At 50.5% G+C, this 26,081-nt stretch overlaps 1 protein-coding gene across 4 annotated transcripts in view; it reads right to left on the reverse strand.

Moving 5' to 3' along the window:
* ASIC2 (acid sensing ion channel subunit 2) overlaps positions 1–26,081 on the reverse strand; it is a 400,281-nt gene that overhangs the window by 8,839 nt on the left and 365,361 nt on the right. For all 4 annotated transcript variants that reach the window (XR_011735541.1, XM_065856399.2, XM_071798184.1 and 1 more), the window contains exon 3: positions 11,817–11,944. Coding sequence is in view for 3 of the 4 variants with exons in the window: in XM_065856399.2 (XP_065712471.1) it covers positions 11,817–11,944 (128 nt within the window). In the remaining variant the exon portion in view is untranslated. The remainder of the gene's footprint in view (positions 1–11,816; positions 11,945–26,081) is intronic.

Consider the following 26,081-nt stretch of genomic DNA (forward strand, 5'->3'; position numbering starts at 1 on the left):
CTGCTCTGGTGCGAGCCAAGCTGCCACATTTGCACCGTTCCCTTCTTCAGGCACTTTTCTTGATGAAAAATACAGATCACAACCCTCAGAGAGAGCGAGGGAAGCGGGAAGCACATGGAAGAGACCAAGAACAGTTCAGTAACTGGAGACTGCTGCAGAAGGTGAAAAATGCCAAGGGAAGGATGCACCGGAGCCATCAGGAGCCTCCAAACCTTCCTGCTCCCCATGGATGGAGGCTCAGCAATGGGATGTGGTGCTGAGCAGCACCTTGCTGCAGCCCCAGAGAAGGCAGACAGGTCAATCCCATCCTTTTCCAAACGCCCATGCTCAGCGAGAGCCCTGTGGAGCTAAATACACTTTGTCTCCTCTCCTGGCACCTCATGATGTTGGGGAACCTGCCTTCTTCTCCCCCATTCCCACACCACCTCCAGGGAGGTTCGTAAGTGCCTCTGCTCAGCGTTAGCGCCGTGCAAACCCTTCTGTTTTATTTAACACAAAAGCAGAGATAAGACAAGCAGGACTCCACAATCCACCACAAAAAAGCCTTAATTCAGAACACGCTGGAGGAAAAACAGTCACTCGCTGGCCCCCGTGGCCAAATCTACCTCGTTCCTCTCCTGTCTGCAGCTTGGCAGCCTTTCCCGTTTCCCATTTATCTTTGCTAAATGCTCCGCACTCCTCTTTGCTAGAGAGCAGAAAATAGCATCCCCCGACCCCCTCCTTCTCTGTGTTTTAAAGCAGCGTCCAATTTGCTGTGCTTTGCTCCAAACAGAACGTTTTGTGCTGGCAAAGCACGTCGGCTGAACGAAAACATGCCTTGAAAAAAAATAATGTAGTAAGATTAATCACATCCTGAAATAAATTTGTAAACATGTATTGATGGACTATGAGCCTAGGACTCGGCGCTGAGGCTCTACGGTGCTTGTTTTGGGTTTCTGCTGGTGATGTGTGGGGAAGGGAGGAGAAGAGGTGACACACAAAGCGGAGGCACATTGCAGATGCTGTTGGATAAATGGCGACCCCCTGAATCCTTCAGGCGTAGACCTGGGGTAACTATGGTGGAACTAGGGCAGTGTGAGCTGTCTGGAGCCCATGCTCTGCTCTAGGTCTGCCCCATGAGATCTCCTACAAGAGCAGAGCTCCAGCTCTCCAAAGCACCCTCTGGAAACATGGTCACCTTCTGCACAGCTTGCAGAGCTGATGAAACCCCCTGTGGCTTTGACTTACGAACCGCCCAGATGTTAAAAAAGCCATAACGGGCTTAAATTGTGGCCAGGAAGAGAAAGATGAGATGTTGGGATGAACATGGCTTGTGGTGAGGACAGCCGGGTATGGGCACAGTTGGACTTGGAAGGGCATGAACTCTGGAAGCTAAAGACCAAAGATGATCTTTGAAGGTCTTTTCCAACCCAAACTATTGTATGATTCTAAAGGAGAGTCTGGGGAAGGTCGCCAGGTTTCAGTGGGTGATCCTGCCCTCTGGGGCTGGACAAGCTCTCAGCTCAACCAAACCAAACCAATTCCTTCTCTAGGAACGATTTTGCCATGAACAGTTCCCATCCAGGAACCCAGAGGTGCTTTGCTTATTCCAGCACTTTGCCTGATGCATCTATGGGCACCACACTGGTTCTTCTTCCAGATGAGCCACAGGTCCTCCTCATGATGAGTTGGTAGTTCAAGGTCTTCCCCTGCAGGACGTCCAGGACAGACCCAAAAAGAGCTCAGCCCCTGCCTGCACAAGGGAGAAGGGGTCACCATGTGACGGCGAACCCAGTATTGGCTCTGCTTCCCTCCCCAACTCCCTTCCCCTGCTCCTGGGAGCATCGTAGAATCATTTTGGTTAGAAGAGACCTTTAAGGCCGTCAAATCCAACCGTTAACCCAACCCTGGCACTAAAGCACATCTCTGAGAACCTCATCATCCCTGGTCTCAAGTGCCAACCACTTGGCAGCGATGTCCAGCCCCAGCAGATCTGTGTGATCTCAGCACCTCTGCAATGGTGCAAAGAAATGGGATGCTATACATTGTCTATCAGTGCCCAGGTTGAGGGATGCGAGCTCCAGCACCCCCAAAATCTGTTGAAATCCACGCTGCTGCTCAAGCTGCTTCGCAAAGCAACAGCAGCGAGCGCAATTCAGCTGCTGGGAGCAGATGATACCCACAACGGGTGTGAAGACGCAGCAGGTGATGGAGGGATCCGTCCCATCTGCAGGGACCAGCTGAGGCACCCAGCTCCCGACAATCTCAGCATCCTCTGAGGATCTGGGTTGATCTGAATGGGATGGGTTTGAAAATGTGCAAAACAGCACCTTGGAATGAGAATATCGAGAGCGTCTTTGTGACAATAGCAAAGAGCCGTCTGAAGAGGAGCTTTTCTCGTTTGCTTTACACTTGCAATATAATAGAGTACCAGATGCCATCATTTAGTCATCCGCGGTGGAGAAAGGGACCCATATGTTGCACGTTGTATGATAAAGGAGAATAAATAATCGCCGTCTCAGATGGTATCAGATCTCTTCCAAGCACAGCTACACGCTAATCTTTTAAGCCCTTTAAATTTTGTTCCGAATGCAGGTGACGGGATCAGAAAATGATGGAGCGGCGATCAGATATTTTAGCTTACATACTTCTTTGCTCGGCCAGCGTTGGAGTCGAGCCACGGCGCTCGTGAACTGGCACCGCGTCTGCAAGAGGTGCGAGGGCTGAATGATTAATTAAATCCTAATCAATGCAACTTCATTAACAGCGTTATGGCCCGTTTTGTAGCCAGGACCACGAGCACCAACTACCCTCACACCGCAAAGCAAAGCCGGGTTGCATCTCCAACAGGAGACTCCAGGGAAGCTCCAATTTTGACTTTTTAAAGGAAATCTGTTCTTCTTTTGGGCAAGATTTTAGAGACAAATCTCCTGGGCTGGCAGGCTGGACCCTCCCTCCCTTGAGCAAGTCAATGAACTCTTCTCTCTCCAAGGGGCTCATCAAGGGCTATTACCTGGAGCCTTCACCGTAATTACAGATTGAAAGGCTCGGTGCTCAACTCACACTCTGTAATTTGTAATCAGAAGCAAACTCCCGACTGATCAGCAGCCAGATATGGATGCGGGGCCTCTCCAGAGGGAGGAGGCGCATCATTAGGGATGGGGCTCTGCAGAGGAAAGGGGAGACATGCTTCCCAGATCCCGCCTTAACATCCGAAGGTAATTTGGTCCCAGGAAAGCTCCCCTTGCCTTTCCCAGGTGGATCTGCTTAGCAGGCAGCAATGTCGCACATCTCTGATGTAGACAACTCCTGTCCTGATCTTTTATTTATCCCTGGAGGCAGCTGCTCTGTTACCGCCTGTATTTGGAGCCACAGCAGCGTCGCTTGCAGGTGTAACACAAGGCAGGGCAGCCAGGACCGCTGTGCTGCCCCCTCCAAAACGCTCCCTGTTCTCCTGCAGCGAGGACACCATCCGGCCCCAGAGCTGGGTGGGATTATCCCCTTCAAATATTGCACCTTGCAGCGAAAGACTCAAACCAAGGGGCCAAACTCCCTGCTCGTGGTGGGGGGGTTGGACCAGATGAGCTTCGAAGGTCCCTTCCAACCCAAACGATTCTATAACTCTTCCCCAGCCCACAGCATGTTTTCCACGGAGCAGGATCCTGAGGTTCTTTTCTGTGGCTTTTCCCACCGCAGGCCAGCCCCATCCACATTCCCATTGTCCCTCCTGCCTCTGCAAAGCCCCGGGGTTCACAAAATACTGAACCCATCCATAAGAGCATCGCTCCTTAAACCCCTCCTTGCCAAAACCGGTCTTTTCTGAAGCAAAGCCTTTACATCCAAAGCGTTTGGCCCCACAGAACTGCCCCAGCAACTCGTTTGAGACACTTGACCTTTGGAGGTGCTAACGAGGCCGTAGCATCATTGGGAGGAGCACAAGGGGGAGCCGAGCTGGCAAACAGGAGCAATCCCGCAGCCGTGTAAACACCGCAAATGGGAGAGATGCTAATTGGGTTTGATTCCTCTCCCCCGCAGCCCCTCCTGGGCAGCGTGAGGTCTCCTCTTCTCGAGAAAAATCGCTTTCCCCTCTCCCAAATGATGCTAATCTGGGGCTGCCCAAGGATGCTGAGCTGCTCTGCTCCAACCCGCTCTGCTCCCACCAAAGACGACTTCTCTTTGAAGCTGGAGAGGAAAAAACCACCATAAAAGCAAAAAGACAAGCAGGGGTAAAGGCAGCAGGGACCATTTCTGCCCTTGGTTCATGCAGGAGAGCGGTGCTGAGCTCTCACATTGCTCCATCGCCACTTTCCAAGGGCACAAACCCCTCCCCGGCACCGCGCTGGCTCCCGCTTCTGGAAATTCAGCTTCAGCCTCTAATTGAGGTTGACAAACTCGCGTCCTCACGCTTTCGCAATCATTAATACTTAATTAATTAATGAAATGCTTTTTAAATTCTCTCGATCGCGGCTATTAGGGATTACGACAATCAGTTACGAACTGGCAGGCGCCGCAAGGAGAAGGAACAAATCGACTTGTCTCCTTAAAAGCAGGATGGATCTTGCTTGCCCGAAATGCAAGGGGAGGATGGGCTGCTCATGGTAAACGTGGGGGGGAAAGGGGGTTGTGGTTGGGGGGACCGTTCAGCTCAACCTCCCCCTGCCATGGTTCTTTTTCCCGGCCACACTCCTGCCCTTTGCCTGCTGCTCTTGGCACTGAGCCTCCTGATAACCAATATCTGTCTGCAGCCACAGATGTCTTCTTTAAAATCTATTTGAAGAGGTATCTCTGCTTTTTTTGCATGATTAATTTTATGCAATAAGGACGATGTGGAAATGCAGTGGAGATGTTTCCAGCATGAGGTTGGGGTCGTTTCAGCCCAGTTTGCAGCCGTGGTCTGCGGTGAGTTCGGCTTTGGGGAGGCATCAAGCACTGACTTGTGGTAAGAAATAGTGTGGCCTTTCTGGACCTAAAAGAAAGATGGGGACAGACTTTTGAGCAGGGCCTGTTGTGATAGGACAAGGGGTGATGGTTTGAAACTAAAGGAGGGAGATTCAGGCTGGACATGAGGAAGGAATTGTTGTCCCTGAGGGTGGTGAGAGCCTGGCCCAGGTTGGCCAGAGAGGTGGTGGCTGAACCATCCCTGGAGACATCCCAGGCCAGGCTGGACGGGGCTCTGAGCAACCTGAGCTGGTGAAGATGTCCCTGTCATGGCAGGGGTGGCACTGGGGGAGCTGGGAAGGCCCCTTCAATCCAAACCACCTGTGATTCTGTCTCAGCCCTTCTCCTGCCTTCTCCACATGTGGCCATCTGCCTGATGCCACCAAACTTCAGGCAGAGATCATCACAGAGAGACGCAAACCTCTCCCTGAACATCCCTTTTCTCTTCCCAGGTGGGGTGTGTTGGCATTTGCTCCAAATGAAATACTAACCAGAAACCTCCGTTCTTTAATGAGACATCAAATAGCATCAATTTAATAGAATCTCAAGACTAGGCAGCTTTAGCACTTGTAAAATGCTTAAAATAGGCTCGGCGTACACACAGCTCGCTGGCACCATCTCCCTGTTAATGATGCTGGAAGTCATCTATTTGCCGCCTCCTTTGCCGTGTTCCATACGGCTGTTCCTTCCCATTTGCTGCCTTCAGGCGAGCACCGAAGAAGTTGAGTTTAAGGACAAGAACTTAACCCTTCCAGCAACTGAAGGTTCTGCTGAGCAGAGCTCGGGGATGTTTAATAGCCCACGAATCCCCAGGCGCTCGAGGTGAGTGGGCACTGGAGAAACGATCTAACTTTGGAACTCCAAGCTCCTCCAGGTCCCTGTTTCCTTGGAAATACCATTGCAAATCAATCAGCAATATCAAAACCTCTTGTGGCTCCCCAGAAAGTCCATCATCCCCCGCTTGCCCCCAGGATGGCTGCTCCAAATATTTGTTGCTCTGACCATCTACAATTTGCTTCCAGCTCGCTGCTCTGTGAGTTGTACCCTTCACTTATGTACAAACTCTGCTTTATATTGCAATAAACTCTGCCAAATCCTTACACAGGTGCCGAATTTAGGGGATGCGTGGTGGGATGTGCACCCCCCAAAGCCACCCTGTCCTCAGCAAGCAGCTTTCCCTCTTTAAAAATAAATCCTCTTATTCACATAACACAGTGAAGGGTTAGCAGGAGCACCCAGCCATCACTTCATCGACATCCCTGCTGTTTGCTCTTTCTTCTCCTTCCCTTTTTAATCTCTCCCCATCCAGACACACCGTTCCTGGCCATAACCCATTTCCATCGCTCTCCTCCAAACCCATTTTCTTTCGCATCCTTTTACAAACCAGCCGATTCACTCCTAATGCTGTTTCCTAAGCAAAACCGCTCGCTGTCGTATCAATCGTTTCCATACATCTCCTGCTTTGAACCGCTCCCGTGCAATGATGTTTTCTATGTGGCCGGCAACCACTGCCTGCCGGTTTTGCTTCTTGTTGTTGAATTAATTCAGCGTCTGATGATATACTGGAGGAAATCAACTGGGAGAGTGCGTGGGATCGAGAGAACCAGAGAGCAATCAGAGAGTGAATGTTTTTTCCAGGAGGACGTGTTAGACCGTAGGTAGGAGAAGATGCTCTGAGCGAGGGTTCGGAAACATGGGAAATACTATTTAATTGCTCCTAATTTTCAAATGTCGCTGCTTACACCCTGTTTGGAAATACGGGCTTCAGCGTGATCGCTGCCAGACCCCGAGTCCCGTTCGCCTGCTCTGTAATTACACCTCAGTTGCTCATCGCTGATGCTCTCTGTCCCGTGCAAGTGTTACGAGGGGATGAGTCTCCCAGGCACACTAGAGCCCTATTAAACAATACTGCTCCGTCTCTGAACCTGTTGGCTTAATTGAAGCCTCTTAAATTTTTACTGCCAAGTTGGCAGAAATTGCCATTTTTAGTGCGCTTTTCATCTTCTCTAACGCGCCGTGCTGGCGGCGTAACAGGGAGCTGGGGAAGGAACATTTTCGGATCCCATCCCTTATGGGAGAGACTCAGGGGATGCTGCTGGGATGTGGCAACGATGCCTTAAAACCCAGCAGCAAAATCCAGGAGGAATTTGTCTTTCTTCACGGGATCAGCCCTTCGAAATATAATTTCCAGTGTGTCTTCCCACACCCTGGTGCTGTGCAATAGTGCAGGAGTATGGGGGGGATGCTGCAGCATCCACAGAATCCCAGAATGTCAGGGGTTGAGGGGCCCTGTAAAGCTCATCCAGTGCAATCCCCCCATGGAGCAGGAACACCCAGCTGAGGTTCCACAGGAAGGTGTCCAGGCGGGTTTGAATGTCTGCAGAGAAGGAGACTCCACAACCTCCCTGGGCAGCCTGGGCCAGGCTCTGACACCCTCACCCCCAACAAGTTGCTTCTCCTCTTTCAGTGGAACCTCCTGTGTTCCAGTTTGCACCCATTGCCCCTTGTCCTGTCACTGGTTGTCACCCAGAAGAGCCTGGCTCCATCCTCCTGACACTGCCCCTTTCCATATTGATCCCCAGGAATGAGTCCCCCCTCAGTCTCCTCTTCTCCAGCTCCAGAGCCCCAGCTCCCTCAGCCTTTCCTCACACGGGAGATGCTCCACTCCCTTCAGCATCTTGGTGGCTGCGCTGGACTCTCTGCAGCAGTTCCCTGTCCTTCTGGAACTGAGGGGCCACAACTGGACACAATATTCCAGGTGTGGTCTCCCCAGGGCAGAGCAGAGGGGCAGGAGAACCTCTCTGACCTACTGACCACCCCCTTCTAACCCACCCCAGGTACCATTGGCTTCCTGGCCACAAGGGCCCAGTGCTGGCTCATGGTCACCCTGCTGTCCCCAGGACCCCCAGGTCCCTTTCCCCTACACTGCTCTCTAATAGGTCATTCCCCAACTTACACTGGAACCTGGGGTTGTTCCTGCCCACATTCAAGACTCTACACTTGCCCTTGTTATATTCCATTAAATTTTTCCCTGACCAAAATCATCCACAACGCAAGGTCCGGAGGGGCTTATTATAGCCCCATGCTCACCCAAAAGAGCCAGGAAAAGGGAAACATTGAGGTGGATCCCTCCAAGGGAAGTGCTGAAGGGCACTGCTGAACTCGGGGTGTTCCCTGGGGGGGTGACAGGACAGCGTGTCCCCAACCAGCTCCCGCGCAGCTCGGGGTTTTGCCCGTTCATCAGAAAACAAACCGTATTCATTAAGACTCAGCAATTGCCATGGAAACCGCTCCCCTGCGAGGCTGGAGCATCTCTCGCCGCAAGGCGCAACAGGGACTGTGTAAAATGGGGTGAAAACCCCAGAAAATGTCATCCACGATCTTGCACGTCCATGGAAACCACACCAGCTCCTTCCCGAGGGAAAACATCATGTTGCATTCACCGCCACTGCCGTGGTGCATGGAAAATCACCCCAAAGGGTTTTCCACCCTCCTCCATCAAGACGCTCTTGTTTTAATTGCAACTGTGCCGCCTCCCTTTGGGGAGTTCGGTCCCGGCTCCCCTTAAACTTCATGGGATGGCTTCAGTCTGAGATTTCAGACAGAAAGCATCTCCCTTTAGGCCTGAGTCCGCAGCAAAGAACCGGTTTGGCCTACATAAGCCAACAACCACGTTTTATGGAGGAAACCTCCTGCTGTCACTGCCTTGGCGGGATTGCTTTTGCTGACTCAGCACACGCAACCCATAACAAAGTCCCTCTTACGATGCTATTAGTGCAAATCAGCACAACATCGTTACCGCATTAATGACGCAGTTCCCCAACCGGTAAATGCATCTTAAAAGTGTCGCTCTGCAGGAATCCAAGGGCTCAACCACTGCAGAATGAGGAGGAAGACTGATTTTGTTCTTTGTTTTTAGACTGACAGCTGATTTTAAAGGGAGATTTACTGAGATCGCGCGCCATCGCGGAGCCAGAGTTTGCTTTCGACAAAGGGCTTTTGGTATAAAGATCTGGGATTTATTGCCCTGGAACCAAGACGCAAAGTCCTCGCTTGAGCTGAGCAACCGCATACCTGAAAATGCAGGAAATCAGTAAGTAAAGCCCAGTAAATACTCTGATTTCCAGGCTGGGATGAAGGAACAAAGGGATAGATCTGAGCACGGACAGGTGGAATAGTTACAGAGCCACAAATAAAGCCACGAGCCTCTAAGCCAGCCACAAATAAAACCCCTCCACCCCAAAGCCCGTCTCAAAAATAAAGCTCAGCTTATACTGCTGCACCAAGGCGAGTCTGCCCAATTCCACACCTATTTTCACTGGGAAAAGTGCTTCTAAGTAAAACAGAGGTTGCTCTGAACTGGGAGATGTGAAACCATCTTCTCTTGATCTTTATTTCTCCTCTTCTCCAGCTGGAGGATCATTCATGGTGTAAAACACACAGATTGGGACCTCAATAACTGGCCGGACTCAGCCCTGTGGGTGATATTCATGGGTTTTTCCACCTTTTGCCCCGACTGGTTGAAGGAGCAGTATGTGCCATTCCCCACATTTAGAGATTTAGTAGGAGAGAAAGAAATCAAGCTAAATCAGGACTCTGAATAGAAGATGTGCATTCGGGGCTTGAGAAGGCGGGTGATGCCTGTCTGGTCCCTGCGGGTTAATTAGGGGAGGCGGTAGGATGTGCATGCTGTAATGGTTGTGATTAGGTTCAAAGTGACTTTATGAAGAGGAAGGATTGGGGTGGGCTGCTCTGCGTGTCCTGGGCCGCAGGATCATCCTAAACCAGTTACAGAACCTGAGCAGAAACGTGTCGGCCCCTCTCCCAGCACCAAAACTCTGCACAAGAGGGGACACGCGCCAGCTAAGAGACCCCAAATCTGATTTTCTTGTTGTCTTTTACATCTTCCCTGCTTGGAAGGAGGGATTTGGGAAGGGATGGGGTTTTTTGCCCCTCTCAACCGGCTGTCTTCCTGATAGAAAAATCTGATTTTTGTATAGACATAATGCAATAGTTAATGTTGGCGATGGGATCAGGAAGATTTACAGCATCTGTCTGAAAAATCTCCAGCGTTTATGCTATTTCTATCTTAAAACAAAGTCCTTAAGACCCTCGCTGCAGGCTCCGGCTCCCGCCACGCTCCCAAATCTTGGTGAAGCCGCGATGTTGAAATAAGACGAATCTTTCCAATTCCCACTCGTGCTGCCGAGCTGGTTCCATTCAAGGAGGTGTTGCCAAAATCTTTCACACATCACGATACCCTGACCATAGAACGTGTGTGTACGTGTAATAGTGCAGGTGGATGTAATTCACCTCCCTCTGGAAGGAGGAAAGACCAAAAATGCTTTTAACATCCACAATAAGAATTCATGATGGTTGAAGATGGAGAAAATGATACTGAATTCAGCTGCAAATCGCAGCGGGGACTTGGGGAGCTGGAGGGGAACGGCTTTGCTTGGCGTTTAACCAGGGCACTTGGGTTAATGCAGCCCAAGATCCTCAATTATCAACTTTCCCTCCTGATTAGAATCATAGAATCACAGAATAGTTTGGGTTGAAGGGAGCAGTAATTACTGCCAACAGTAATTAATCAGTTTTCCATCCTTCCAGAGTCTTTATCCTGCAGCACGCCCCATGTAAGCGACGCCGAGTGTCCCCTGGGATGGCAGAAAGCAGCTGCGGAGCGAGGTGAGGACGTTGGGGACACATGGAAGGGCTTGTGTCAAGGGAATGGGCCTGAGAAACCCCCACAATGGGTTTCCAAGCCCCTTTCTGCTTTGGACTTCAGCAGCTGCCACCTCAGCCCCCAAGATCCCTTTGCCTCCGCCGTTACTAAGGTGTAACGCCCCAAAACGAGAGCGTAATAATAATTAAGCTGCTCATTTTCTCCAGCCCACCGGAGACACAAATTGACAACAGCGAACGTTTCCCTGCTTTAATTGAGAAGTTTCCACCTGGCGCTCGCCCACCGGGAACCTGCACCGTTCGTTATCTCCTGGATGATGACACACGAGTGCGCCGTAATGATGGAGGGAGGATCTGCAGCGGCTTTGGGTGTATTTTGGTACCCAGTGACCACGGAGAGAAGCCTTAACGATATATTCGGTGGTGAACGCCTCGCGTTGCTCTGAGCTGACGTGTTAACGACTGTGGCTTCGATCTCCGTGGAGGTTTAATCAGAGTGAAGCGTCCAACAGCTCGCATTCGCCTTCCTTGATTTGATTTATGTCTCATTTGAGGGTGGATGCAAGAGTGGGGAGGAAAACGAGAGAGGCAATGAAGCAGGAGGGCTAGGAATGAAAGCACTGTGGCCAAGCTGGGGGAATAAACTGTACTGCTGGCTGGCTTTCCAAACGGCTAACGAGGATTTGGGGCTAACGACGCAACGTCACGTCGCATCCATCCACGCTGCGATGATGTGCCACCAGTGGGACTCAGGGATGGCGATGCATCCCGAGCCACGGGCATCCCTCCACACTTTATCATAAATAACATGACTCTTTCGGTGTTACCTGAAAGGATTCACGCTGATCTACATAATGAAACACTCTCCTCTTGTCTCTTTTTATATCCTCGGAGTGTGAAAGCCTTTTGGCAAAAAGCATCGCTTCTCGGAGGGTTGGAAGGTTCCCAACACATGGAGCGACTGCCGCAGCCCAACGATCACCATGGAAGAGCAAGGCGGGGAAATTACCAGGCATGGATGTGGCCAAAATTATAAGGATTGTGGGCACCGCATGGGAAACAACACTGGAAGAGCCACCCTCATCCCAACCAATTTGAAGCAAGGCACAAACCCAGCTGTTAGTCAAGAAGATGCTTCTCAAGGGGCATCAGCACATAGAAGCAACGTGTCGTCTGGACCCGCTGCAGTGATCTAAATGAAATTTTGGACTTACCCTTTGCTCTTGGGTGGCCACAAAGGTCTGGAATCCAGGAGCCACCCCAAAGCCCAGCTCCTGGACAAAAGGTGGCTCGGACTGGCTGTGGATCTGGACTTTGACTCCGGCCTCGAACGTTGTCTCCTCTGGAAGAAGAAGGGGGGAGGTTAGCGGGCTGTGGGGGGTGGGATGGTGTCCACCGGCGTGGGGATGCTTGTCCCTATATGGAAAATTGTAGCTGGTCAAAAGGAGGAGATAAGCAGTTGCATCTGGGCATCAAGGAAGGAAACCCAGCGGCAGCGTTTACACCAGGGACTCAACCCAAATCACCACGGGGACCAAGAGCATCTCCATGTTCCTGGTCCTCACGCTGCCGCCCACCCCAAGGGCTCGTTCTCCCTCTAACGCAGAGACGCACGGTTTCTCCAGCACAATCCATACTATCAAGCTACAAAAAACAGGTGACATCTACTTTTTAGCTGATATTCACAGAAATTTAAATGCATTTCCACATTATTAAAACGGTTATCTCCCCAGGCCGTGCATACTTCTGTGAAATTCGGGGAGGTTGCAGTGAGTTCTCTGCCAGGGCTCAGCTCAACCAGCTGGAGTTGGGCTTTTAACCGGTCAGACATATTGATCCGCAAGGCTCACAACGGAACACGTGCTCCCATCGATTGATGTGCTAATCTGTGCCCTGTGAATTGGCTCCGCGACGCCCGATGCCAGATAATGATTTGTTTTTGCCTCCTTGCAACAGAAGTTTGGGATCTAAATAAAGTCACGATTTAGGGCAGGCAGTGTCGCTGTTGCACGGGGCGGCACGTGGAGAGTGTGGAGCTTGAGCATCGCCTCTGAATCCCATCTTGGTGGGATCCTGGCACAGAATTTGTGAGTTTATTTTGGCTTTTCTCTTCATTGGAGCCTCCCAGGGTGACACTGGCATTGAGCATCCTTTGCTCTTGGCCTTCTACTCAAGACCCACTGACCATGACCCAAATCACTTCCCACTACCTGCCCATGCTGGGTGCTATTGGAAGCAACACAACCCTATCACTGGGACCCACCGTGGCCTCAAGTTGCACCAGGGGAGGCTGAGGTTGGATGTGGGGAACAATTTCTTCCCCGAAGGGCTGTGGGGCATTGGAACAGGCTGCCCAGGGCAGTGCTGGAGTCACCATCCCTGGAGGGTTGGACAGACGGACATGAGGTTCTCAGGACATGGGGCAGTGCCAGGGGTGGGTTATAGTTGGACTCGATGATCTTGAGGGGCTTTTCCAACCAAGATGATTCTGTGATTCTAAAAAGCTGCGTTTGGCTCGCTCAGCCACAACTGGGCTCCTGTCCCCAGGAGATGTCAGATGGATGTTGACATGTCCAAATTCTCTCATCCTCTGCTCAACCCCTGCATCTACCCGCCCATGGGGTCCCATTTGAGGGTCTCCCCCCTTCCAACATCTCCCCAGCGCTACGGGTCAAACCAGCTTTTCCCAAAACCTCTGGCAACGCCGAGCGTTCCCATCTAACCTCATAATTGCTCAACAGCACCACCACAGACATGGGTTCCACAGCCAGTTTGGCACCTGGGTGTCAAACCCATTGGCAAACGTGCACCAGAACGGGGTCAAACCCTCTCCCGGGCATCCTCCAGTTTCCATGCTGTTACTCCCCCAATCCCACCCAGCTCCATCTCTTTCCCTGCCGCTGATCCCCTTCCAACGCTCCAGAGGAGACACCATATGCTTCCTTCAGTAATTACCTGACAAACTGGAGGAGAACGCTTCTATTTAGTCTAACTTGTTGGGCAACGGGAGCTGTTTTAGCCAAATATTTCCCATTTTAAATTATTCTGCCCATTTCTGCACTTGCCCCGGGTCTGTTCAGCTCTGACTTCATTCCACGTGTTTCCCACTTTTGGATGTTGTGCCCCATCTGCAAATAAACCCCCGTACATCTGTATCGAGCAAATAAGATACAACCTACAAGTATCCATAAGGGAATTAAAAGTGACAGCGCTTGTGCTTTTAAATAGAAAATTCTGGGTTGCAGCCATTTTTGGTCACGGATAGGGAGGGGAAGGCGTTTTCCAAAGCACAGAAGAAACTTTGGGTTTAAAACACACAGTTATTAATTTTCAGCATTGATAACAAGAAGAGCAAAACAAACAGCATAGTCTTAGAACTATGTCATTGCTTTTCCTGCACGAAACACACACGAGGATGAAGCCCTAAACATGAAAATAGCTTTGAAAAACAGTCTACAAAGTAGAGAGAAAACAGAAAAGCCCAGCTACAAACCCTTTGATGGAATGTGGATGGACCAGCCCTCATTAGCTGCATCTTTAATACTTCCAAGCTCCGTGCTGGAGATGAGAAACATTAACGTGGCTTAAACATGTCAGGAAAAGGAAGGTCTCATAGGACACAGAAGCATAAAACCGTCTGGTTTTGGGTGCATTTAGCTTGCTAAGATTAATGTAAATGACCTGGGGTTTGGTTCATATCTTATGGTTTTTAAACTCATTCTGTGATGTTGCCCAAGCACAGACCTTTGCTCCATCTCCAATCCCACTTTTCAGAGGATGGTGCCTGTAAATTCATTTCTTAGTGCATCCCAAGTTGGGAACAGAGCAAAATCTTCTTGATGGTTTCATTTTTCACCACATTAATCAACTTTACTGTACACAGGACAGTGTTTCCCAACAAATCCTGAGCTGCTCTTTTCACTGAAGGATTAGGGTAGCGTTAATTAAATTGAGGATTAATTCGGCGTGTACTTCGAGTTGGCTGCAGAGTATTATATACTGCGGATTGCACAGCTTTCTATTTCTGGCATTGGTTTTCCATGACTTTGTCGGGGTTTTCTGCTCAGAGCATCGCTCGAAAATCTTAATAAAGCTCCAGCCGACTGCGCTCGGGTGCGAGCAACAAAGTTCATCCCTGTGAATAAGCAAGAAGCTGCAATTAAAAGAAGAAATGCTGCCAAAGGCATGGAGTCCCCCTTCTCCCCATGCCTTATTATGTCCAAACTGATCCACTTCTCTCTGGCAATTAACATCTGAAGCCGTGCTCGGCACTAATTTATTGGGAACTGAAGATCCAGCTCGAGTCTCAGGTTGTTTCTGCCTGGAGCTGTCCCTTGTCACCTCTGCCAGCAGCTCTGTGAAACACTCCAGCGTGGGGAAACCCAAAGCAGATCCCACGTGGCTCAATGTGAACAAAGTAGATGATATTGTCTCGCCTGGTTCACATTGTGAATGTATCAGAAGGTGGCCTGAAGGTTTATTTTGGGTAATAAGCCTCCCGTGCTGTGCAGAAGCAGCAAGCTGGGAGGTTTGGTTTCTCCCCAGACACTTGTCCTTTGCCTCAGTTTCCCCATCCGTAAAATAGGAGCAATGTTGCTGCTTAACTCTTAAGGCTGGAAAAGCCAGCCAGGCGTCTTCCACGCTCTGCAAAGCCCAACTCAACACCGCAGCGCGTCACTGGGGCGCAGGACGATCCCATGGGGACAGCAACCTCACGGGGTACGGGAAGCACCAAGGGCAACATCTGGGAGGATGCACAGATGTTCATTCCGTACGTTGAGTCCATGGTTTCTTGTCTTCCTTGTGGAGGAAGGCTCCCCAGGAGCAGCGAGGTGCCGCGGCAGCACGGAGATGCCCGGATGATGCTGCGTGTATTGCCATGGAAACGACGCGCATCAAAGCGCTCCCACATCTTGTCCCCCGGGAGCGTTGGTGTCCCTGGTGCCGAGCACCCCGAGTTGCTGTGGGTGTGTGACACTGCATGGCCGTGTCCCCATCCCCACCAACCTCCCGCACCCCTCCTGTTGAGCTGAGCATCACCCGGGACATGGCTGCGTGTCCCCAGATCACCCACCGGGGTCTGTGCCCACAGCTCATCACACCAGTGACTCGACAGATGTGCCCTGTGGTCCTGGACTTGGGGAAGTCAACTGCGGCTTCAACCACACGATATCTCTGCAGAAATCTTAAATAAACGCATAACATCCACACTTTTCCCAGACAAAAAATTTATAGATTAAAAACCCACCCTAAATTGCCATGGAAACACAACTATAAGAAAGCACGACGGCGAGAAAATGTGGAATTATAAAGAAACCAGTTTAACGCCAGCAAAACCAGTTTCACTCCCCTGTGCACGCTCTCATTTCTGCACAAGCGTCGTGTTTTGCTTCGGTTAAAGTTGCTTGGTAACAGGATGAAGTGAAGCTGAAATAAGAGTATTCGCAACAGGGTTTGGGGAGGTTTGATGGCATCCGTTTGACAGGCGACCGCGCTGACGCAACTTTCCTCAATAAAATCCAGTGGCTCGGAATTTGCCTTGTGTATTTTCCTGTTGTGGGCTGTGCTTCGGCTGCTGTTTTGGGAGCAATTAGGGACTAGGAATTTCCCCATGGATGAAAATGAGATTTTCTACCACCGGTTCTGGCAGCTGCTGTGAAAAATCCCACATGTCCTGCTGGGATGCGGTGGGAGTGAGAGTCCCAGCCTGGTTGCATTTAACAGGGATCAATTAAATGTACAGAAGTCACTGTGCGAGCAGGGCCAGGGGACTGAGGAGCCCATTCTAGTCTTGTCCACCTGGTCAAGAGGGGTCATGAGTGTGTGGTAGGGCCAGTGTTGGCCCAAGGGAATGGGGATAAGTTAATCATAGAATCATTTTAGTTGGAAGAGACCCTCAGGATCATCAAGTCCAACCGTTAACCCAACACTGTCACTAAACCATGCCTCTCAAAACCTCAGCCATCCATCTTTTAATCCCACCCAGGGATGGTGACTCAACCACTTGATGCTGGAGAAGACAAAGATGTCCCCAAAGAAGCCGGAGAAGAGCCCCTGTTGAGGACAGGGGACAACCTACCTGCTTTCCAGGAGGTGTATGTGGCATTTAGGGTGGAGGTGATAGGATGGGAAGTCCTACAATCTACAGGTTCTAGTCCTCTCTAGAGGCCTGATGGAGACCACCCAGCCCTTTATCCTCTTAACACAGAATCGTAGAATTATTTCGGTTGGAAGAGACCCCCAAGATCATCGAATCCAACCATTCCCCAGCCCTGGCAGTGCCCCATGTCCTGAGAACCTCATGTCCGTCTGTCCAACCCTCCAGGGATGGTGACTCCAGCACTGCCCTGGGCAGCCTGTTCCAATGCCCCACAGTCCTTTGGGGAAGAAATTGTTCCCCACATCCAACCTCAACCTCCTCTGGCTCCTCCGGGGTTGCTCCCCTGTGCAACCAAGGACGCACTCCAACACGATCTCCTTGCCTGGAGGACTCGCGGTCAATCTCGTGGATGCTGCAGTGACATCCCTGGCTCCCTCACTGCTGCCAGCACCAAAACAAGCTCCAGATAAGCTCTGTGCCCAGCTCTGAACACTGAAAATTTATTTTCAGGCTTCTCCTGTCACCGAAGAAGGAAGATAGGCAGCTCCAGAGTGATTCATTCCATCCCTGGGAGATGTCTACAGCAGGATGAGTCACTCCCAAGGTGTTGCAACTTCCCTCCATCGAGCCAAGGCAACTCCTTCATCTCCATAAGCAGATACGATAGGATCACATAAGCACAATCAAGCCCCGATGGGAAATCCAGGCGTTCCCTTTTCAGAGCCAAGGAACTGATTAAAGGTAACCAGCTTCTCTCTCTACAAATCATTCCCCGTAGCTATGAAATCAAACTGTGCCACTTCAAAGCGCTGCTGACAACCTGCAATAGGGACTTCATGTTCCCCTGGTCTCCTCGAACAATCAGCGCCGGGATGAAACTGGGAGAAAAGAATCGCCTGGTGGACCATCTCCTGTCCTGTGAAGGTGGGAAGTGATCTGAGTGCCCCCCAAAACCTCACCCAGGAGCTGGACAACCCAGGTTAGACATGGTTCCAGCACATCCGTGACCATCTCAAGGCTACTGGAGGCTTTGATGGTGACGGAGAGGGGACGAAGAGCAGCACAGAAGCACCGTGTGACAAATTCCACTGCAGCAAGTCATCGGGCACTTTGTGTGAGGTTAAAGATTTATTCTGGGAAAACAAACCCAAAAGCTCTGCACCTGAAAGACCCACCAGCACGAAAGGCCATCAGCCTGTGATGAAGGCAAGAGAGGCAGTGGTATTAGCTACAGAGGTAAATCAATCCTTCCTCTTTGTCTCTTGGGATACACTTGATGTATTTCAGAGGGGTTTATTTTCCCCTTTTAAATTTTTTTTTAGTGAAAAAATACTTTGAAAAACCTCATCTCCTTGTATCTGAAAGGCGCAGACAGCCCGGCTCTCGGGGCTGCAACGGGAGCGCAGATGGTGCTTTCCCTTGACTGCCTTGCAAAGGGGACGGGAGCACCGCTGTCACTGACTGTCACCGTGAAATGACACCTCTTGTTAGATATGTCTCTTTGCTTTAGCTAGAGACAATGGTGAGAAGGGATTTGCACAAAGAAAAGAAAAGAGGGAAGAGGAAAAAGAAGAGAAGAGGGGAAGAGAGGGGAAGAGAGGAGAGAAGGAAAGGAAGGGGAGGGAAGGGGATGGGAGGGGAGGGGAGGGGAGGGGAGGGGAGGGGAGGGGAGGGGAGGGGAGGGGAGGGAAGGGGAGGGAAGGGAAGGGGAGGGAAGGGGAGGGAAGGGAAGGGAAGGGAAGGGAAGGGAAGGGAAGGGAAGGGAAGGGAAGGGAAGGGAAGGGAAGGGAAGGGAAGGGAAGGGAAGGGAAGGGAAGGGAAGGGAAGGGAAGGGAAGGGAAGGGAAGGGAAGGGAAGACGAAGACGAAGACGAGAAGAACCTTTTGCTCCTAGAGCCTGCAAGAGGAACACTGAGATCTGGGAATGGCAGGAGATGGACCTTGGGTCCTTCTCTCTCTTCCCATGGCCCAAAGGCTGGAAAAGCAGCAGTGAAGCCTCCGCTGTATAATCCCAAGGGATGGGGGCATGGGGCTGATGCTTTTACCTGACACCACTGGGACTGAACCACTGCGCGATTCCTACAGTGTGAACTGGGGTAAGATATACATGGGATATAAACCCCAAAAGAAAAGCTAACGCTCCAGGATATTAGGCAACAACTATACTTAGCTGGCACCCAAAGCTTTCCTACCAGCAATTCATTACTTAATCCCCCATACATAATTTATTTGGGTATCTTCTACTTAATTATCCATCACGGTGCCAGAAGAGGCAGGAGATGGGACACGATCGAGCTCATTTGCTACAAAAGGCAAACCTGGAGGTTTCTGCCCGCTCGCTCCATCCCAAGCTCCCTGTAAAGCGCAGCCGCGATTCATTACTCACCAAGTAACAGAAGGTGTTATAACAAACTACATTAAGCCTATCTCCTATTTTTAGTTAAGCATATTGCATTTGCATACTAAATCTGAGAGGCCATATGTCTCAACGTATATTATTAAAAAGCTTCTTACATAATACACGGGGCAGGAGAAAGCGGCAGGTCTCCAGCAAGCCAAGCCCAGAGCTGTTAAAGCGGTTTTGTTGGACGGCAAGGAGCCAATAAATGAATATTTCAGCTCCTTGCTTCTCTCCTATTAAGCTTAAGCTTTAATCATTAAAGTGGGGGAACAAGTGTCTCATAACCTGCTTTACTGGCAGGGTCGCATCAGGGCAGGGAGGTTTGTTCCTACCAGGTTATGCTGCTCATACGTTCGCTTCTTGGTGGGGAAGGAAAATAAATTCAGCATCCTTTGGGAATCATGAGAAGGGCAGGATGGCCAAAAAATCAGAGGGGTGGTCAGAGCCAGCTTGGTATCTTCCCCATCCCTGGGAGCTGCTGCCAGAAATACAGAGCAAGGAAGGGACAAATATTCCCTCCGGAGGGAGAATATTCCCCGTATGCAGAGCTGGGGGTGCCGGCACCCCCGGGCCACCCATCTGCCGGCTTTAGCTTCGGCAAGCTGCTGCCACCGCAGGGACGCAACACAAAAAACCCCCCAAAACACAAATAAAAATAAGGATGGACACATTTTAAAGGCGCAGAAGCAGCTCCTGAACAGCCCTCCCCCCTCCAGGAACCTCGCTGCTTCCCCAGAACATCTTGAAATATTAAACGGTGAAGGAGGAGCTGCTGCTAATTCTGGCTGGTAGCGGAGCCACAGGGAAGCACATTGCCCAGCACCCAGGTTGGGTTCTGGCTCTGTTGCTGCCCCTCTGGGGTACATGGATGGATGGGGGGACCGGGACACCTCGGAGGATGAGGCCGGGGTCCAGCCAGATTTTGGCACTGATGAGAGGGAGATGTCACCTCCAGGTACTTGGGAAAGGAGTCAGGAGGACGTGGTTTCTCAAACAGGAGGTCCAAAGAGACACCAGGGAGACTGGCCCCCGTGAAGCCCTTCCGCATCCTGGCACCTCTCTGGGAATGCAGGAAGGCATGACAGTCCCAAAATGCGACAGAAAAGGAATAATAAATAGGGAAATTGGGCTGGGTCACCACCCCAAGATGACGGGTCACCACCTCAAGATGACGGGTCACCACCCCAAGATGACAGGTCACCACCCCAAGATGATGGGTCACCACCCCAAGATGACGGGTCACCACCCCAAGATGACAGGTCACCATCCCAAGATGATGGGCCACCATCCCAAGACAACGGGTTGCCATCCCAAGCAGGGGACCCATCACCATGGCCACTATAACCTGTGGTCAGAGCCTCCATGGTCCAAGGACCAAGGAGGTCATCAGATGGAGCTGTGGAAGCTCCAGCGCCTCTGCACAATCTTTGCTTCATTTTCCAGCTTGGACGATGCTGTAAACCTCGCACCATTCCAGCATCACCAGCAAATAATCAGGATTTGCTCCCGCTGGGTGTTTTTCCCGCAAGGACAAGACTTCCCTCTCAAGCCAAGTTCGTGCCTCCCCACCACCTGCTTTTCTCACTCCAATGAGTAATAACCTCTTAAAAGATATTTATTTTCTCCTGGTCCCTCTCCAGGACATATTGAAGCACAGGAGTCCCCAGAGCCCAGCTCCAGAGCTGGTCCCATTTGCTTTAGCATCTTTGCAGAGAAAAGCAATTTCTCTCTAAACGCAAAGCCAGGCTGGACGGGAAAAGCTTTGGAAGTAGAGCGCAATTAAATAAAATCACTGCCATTACAAGGACGAGAGGTTTGAAGCATTTCGAGAAACCTTGACTCGGTGCCCTGCCTGAATTGCACTGACAGCTGTGGTTATGTCTATTTAATTTTCATTGCTTATAAATGTCAGTATTTTGAGTGATGTAATTTCAAAGCACTTTGGTGAACTCGGCGACTAAGTAAACACTTAATTTAATGGAAAAGGATGCGCCTCAGACGTGGGTTATGATTACAGAAGAGCTAGGCTACCAGAGTAGGGGGAAAAACCCAAGTATTTTAGTTAAATTGGTGAGGGAAATGCTTCTGCTTATGCATTTGTTTGAGACTTAAAGCATCGCCCAGTAAGGACCAAGAAAGACCTGAAATCAATAGGTGATTTTGCTGGATACTCCAACCCCTTGCTCTACTTGGGGATACAAGGGTATAAGTCTTGGTCTCGCATCCAAAGCAAAGCTTCAATAACTGGGATGCAGGGTATTTGAGAGAAATTTAGGGTTTTCCACACATTTCCACAAGAAGTTTCAGTTCTTCCATGTTTCCTTAGAAAATTCCCCATATTGTAATTTTTTTTACCCCTAGCAGTCAAATGGATTTTAAACCTTAAGAGAAGAAAAACTAAAGGCTGGTGGAATGGGGGATTTTGTATTGTCTACTTATTAGCTTATTCATAATAACCTATTTTATAGTGATTTTTCAGGGTGAGGGTTACCAAAGCGGTCTGGCTGCAGGAGGTGATGGTCCCATGGCTCCCTCCAATCTCAGCTTCCCACTCACCGACCATCTAAGGTGCCGTCATCGCTCCCATCATCACACACCAAAACGTAACCCTTTTTTGCACCAGGAAAGCATTTTCCTTCTCTATATATTCCCTTTGCATCGCTGCTTCCTCGCATCCTCTCCACCTCCCTCCCTTTTCTCCCCAAAAGCCCCCAGTGTCCCCCCATAGCCCTTTCTCCTCCTGCTGTCCCCCCCACCGCCGCATATGGAAGATGCTATATATAACAATATTTGCATTGTGTTGTAGCGTGCTGCCCACGGTAAGGCCGGCGGGGCACAGACACATCTCATATGGCAGCAGGCAGTCTAATATCTTCCTCTGATAAAAATAACCCGTCAAAATTCCATCCAGCAGGGCCCGCAGAGCTGCAATGAATTTTGCCGGAGGGGGGGAAGAAAGAGAACAAGGAATCAATCAGCGCTAACCTGGAGGTTTAAGCAGAAAACGGCGTTGCTGATACTGGAGGTTGCTTCTGAGTTTTTGCAAGGCACAGGGAGAAAACGGTAGCATGAGAGATGGGGCAGGAGGCGAAATACAGCGATAGGATGGAGCACAGCGCAGAGCTGGACCCCGGCGACATTTTGGGGAGATGAGGTGGCCCAGGGCAGTGGTGGAGTCACCGTTCCCGGAGGTGTTCAACAGACGCGGAGATGAGGTTCTCAGGGATATGGGGCAGTGCTGGGGTGGATTATGGTTGGACTCGATGTTCTTGACAGGTTTTTCCAACCTAAAAGATGCCATGATTTTGCGAGAGGGTCAAAGCACAGGGAGCGCTTGGCTCCTCATGTTTTGGCCGTCTCAGAGTTGAGCATCAAGTCTCAGATGGACACCAGGGTGCCAAGGGAGAGATGGGTGGTATCCACCCCAGCTTCTGCAGGCTGCTTGGTTTCTCTAGATGAAAAACCTCTTTTCAATGGGAAATGGAGTGTGGAATGGCTCTACTCCAGCTTTTGGAGCTTGGTCGCCCATTCATCACCCAAACCCACCTTCTCAAGTGCCAACACCCAGAAAGAAATGATGCTTGCAAGAATCTCAATGGAGAAACCTCACCTGAAATACCACAGAATCATTTTGGTTGGAAGAGACCCTCAGGATCATTGAGCCCAACCATAACCCAACTCCAGCACTGCCCCGAGTCCTGAGAACCTCATGTCCGTCTGTCCAACCCTCCAGGAATGGTGACTCCAGCACTGCCCTGGGCAGCCTGTTCCAATGCCCCACAGCCCTTTGGGGAAGAAATTGTTCCCCACATCCAACCTCAACCTCCCCTGGTGCAACTTGAGGCCGTTTCCTCTGCTCCTGGCGCTTGTTCCTGGGGAGCAGAGCCCGACCCCCTGGCTCCAAGCTCCTTTCAGGCAGTTCAGAGATCAGAAGGTCTCCCCTCAGCTCCTGTTCTCCATCATCAATTCTGCTCACCAGAGCTGATGGATGGAGATGGGGAAAGGAAAACACCAAAGCTGCCGGGATGGGAAGAGGAGCGGGAAACCCAGTGTTTGGGAGGAGGCCAACACAGCTTGGGTTGTGTATCGTCTGGCGAGACGAAGGCTATGAATCCTCTCTATAAATACACCAAAGGCAAACACCAGACGGGAGCAGAGCGTTTCCACCGTCAGGAAAATATTTGTAAAAAAATATATATATATATAAAAAAAAAATTAAAAAATCCTAACTAGGAAAAGCTGACAATGAATAAGTTTAATCTGGAAATCAAAAGGTCTGGAGGCAACAATAGAGGGCCACGGAGAAAGTGTATTGGTAGCACGGACAGGTTAAATATCACACTGTGGCGCTGGACATGATCATCTGTCCTTTGAGGAGAGAAGCTGCCCTTTCAAACCCCAAGGGGGTTTTGGCTGCAAAGCCTCGTGAGCAGTCCCACGATTCATTTCCAGGCCGTATGGTTCACGGAGCAAGGCTGAGGTTCTTCATCCTCCTGGGGGGCACTCAGAGAAGCAGAACCACTGAGGAGCCGGGCGGTGGAGCAGCCCATTGGGGTGATGGAGATGCAAAAGCTGCCTCCTGCATCTCCCCACTCCGACCTGGTCCTTGGGGCCTGGCGAGGCCACCAAACCCAATATTGTTATGTTTCACGCACATGACTCCAACCACAATGAAAGATTTTGCCTCTGGAAACCTCAATTCTCACCCTGGCACAATTCAATACTAATATCACAATAATAATGCTTAATTATTGCTTATATTATTGAAATATTTATGGAAGCCCATGTATCATTATACAAACAACCCCACGAGGCCATTACGACCATTATAGCAATAAATATCTGCACTGAAGGCCATCACAACGAGACACTAAAGACAAATTGCTCCTGGAATGGAGTATAACAAACTGCTGTGTAATGGTTAAAATGTGTCAGTTCTTCCCTTGGGAACACGCTCGGATAAGAGCTCGGGGCGTGAGAAATGCATCTCAATCAGCGCATCACTGAAATGAACAGGATTTGTTGTCATTTTCGCCCCCAGAATGAGCCGACATCCCTTGTGATGTGGCTGCGCAGAACTGGTGGGAAATGGGTTTCTTGCCTGAAAGCGAGGATTCAAAAATGATGTCCCTGCAAGTGCTGATGGTGTCTTGCCCTGGACCAAAGGAGACCAGATCACAAAAGAAGGTGGAGTTGGCTCAGAGCCCTTTTTTAACAGGCTCCTGTATGAATCCTTTGCTGTCTTGGGCCTTTCCCCATAAAGAGAAGGACTTTGGTCTTTGCCCGGCACATTTTTGGATGCGCACGGGGCTGTTTAATAGCGGAAACCTCCTTCACTTCCCTGCTATTTCGCTTTTCTCACGCTGACCTTCCACTGGAAAAAGGAGACATATATACATGTATATATACATATATATTTAAGAAAAAGCAGCGGGAAGCGCTTCCCTTCTCCGCTGTTCACGCTCGCCAAAATATTTGAGTAACGACGTCGCGTAGTATAATTTGTCACTCGGCCAAACCCCGCAGATGGCATTTCCCTCTCTTAATCTTCAGGAGCTTCTCCTTAAATAGTAGTAGTGGAAGTAATAACCACAACAAAACTATTAAAATCGATAAACAAACCACAGGCGCCATCCCCTCTCCTGAATCTCCCCAGTTTCGTGGGGAGTTTGGTAGCAAAATGCACATCGGTGGTGGCAGCGTGACAAAAGTAACCCTAGAAAGCCCCCAAATGCTTGGTTTTGCCTCAGATAGTGGTGCCCACGCTCTAAACCAGCTTGTTTTTCATTGCGATGTGGCTTTGCAACGCCACTACGGTGTCACCATCATGCAGCCGTGTCAATGGTCATGACCCGGCACACCCCACCGTGCCAAAAAATGAGAAAGTGTTGGAAATATGGCTTGAAGAAGCAGAAGATGCCAAGGTGCCAGCAGCATGGGTCACCAGTAGCGTCACCCAGATGTCACCCCGCTCATGCCTCTGTCCCCATGGGTGCCAAGTGACCTGCATCAACAGCCGGGGCTGGAAGAGCCCTGGTGAGGCCACCAAACCCACCCCCTGCATCACAGCAGCTCCAGCTCCTCTGATGGACCATCATCCAACCCATCCCTAAAGCCTCCAGTGAAGAGGGGATTCCTCAACTCATTACGGGCACAACGGACAAGAGGAGGAGAAGACATCTTTCCAGGATGCCCTACCTAAGTCCTAAGTCCACCCACGCACCACGGCTTGTCCTTCCCTTACCTGAAGACTTACCAAGCGCTTCCCCTTCGTCCTCTCTAAACCAGACAGTGTCGACTCCTTCTCCACTTCAACCATCTCAAGAAAAGACCCCACGTGGCAGCAGGTGCCACCACCGTATCATCGCAACAGCCGGCGCTCCGGCAGCACGGACACAGCAGAGCTCATACAGACCTTGCACCACTAAACCTTTTCTCCTCTTTTCCATCCTTCCTCCACACATCCGACCCACACAGATCCAGTAAATACTGCACCAGAAACGTGCCCTTCGCTGCAAGAGGAGCTTTGACTCTTCCCTGGCCTCTTTGTAACCTCCAGAAAAGCTGAATAATTAATCGCAACTCTTGTATTTTTTCCCCTCTGCTCTTCTGTTCTGCTCAGACGGTCTTTACCTGCTCTCCAGCCATCCAGAAACGCACTCTAGATGCTCTTTGCCATCTGTGATTCCTTCGAGCACTTTGTATTACTGCAACGAGAGGCGGTACAACCACAGACAGCTGTGCTCCTCGACACAGACACTCAACAAGGACTGCTGGCTATTTTGTCTTGTAAACAAGCAAGGAGCCACAACTGAAAGGACAATGACAATTCGGTGATGCTGCCTGATCATGACATGAGATGAGGAAAGGAGTGGACACCAAAGTTGCAGCAAACCCTCACGGGACGTTCCTACACGGTGCGTGGGCACCGGGGCTCCTCTGTTTCTTTCACAAATTCCTGCATATCTCACGAAAGATG

The sequence above is a fragment of the Patagioenas fasciata genome, chromosome 22, assembly GCF_037038585.1.
Source record: "Patagioenas fasciata isolate bPatFas1 chromosome 22, bPatFas1.hap1, whole genome shotgun sequence".
In the NCBI taxonomy this organism is placed as follows: domain Eukaryota; kingdom Metazoa; phylum Chordata; class Aves; order Columbiformes; family Columbidae; genus Patagioenas; species Patagioenas fasciata.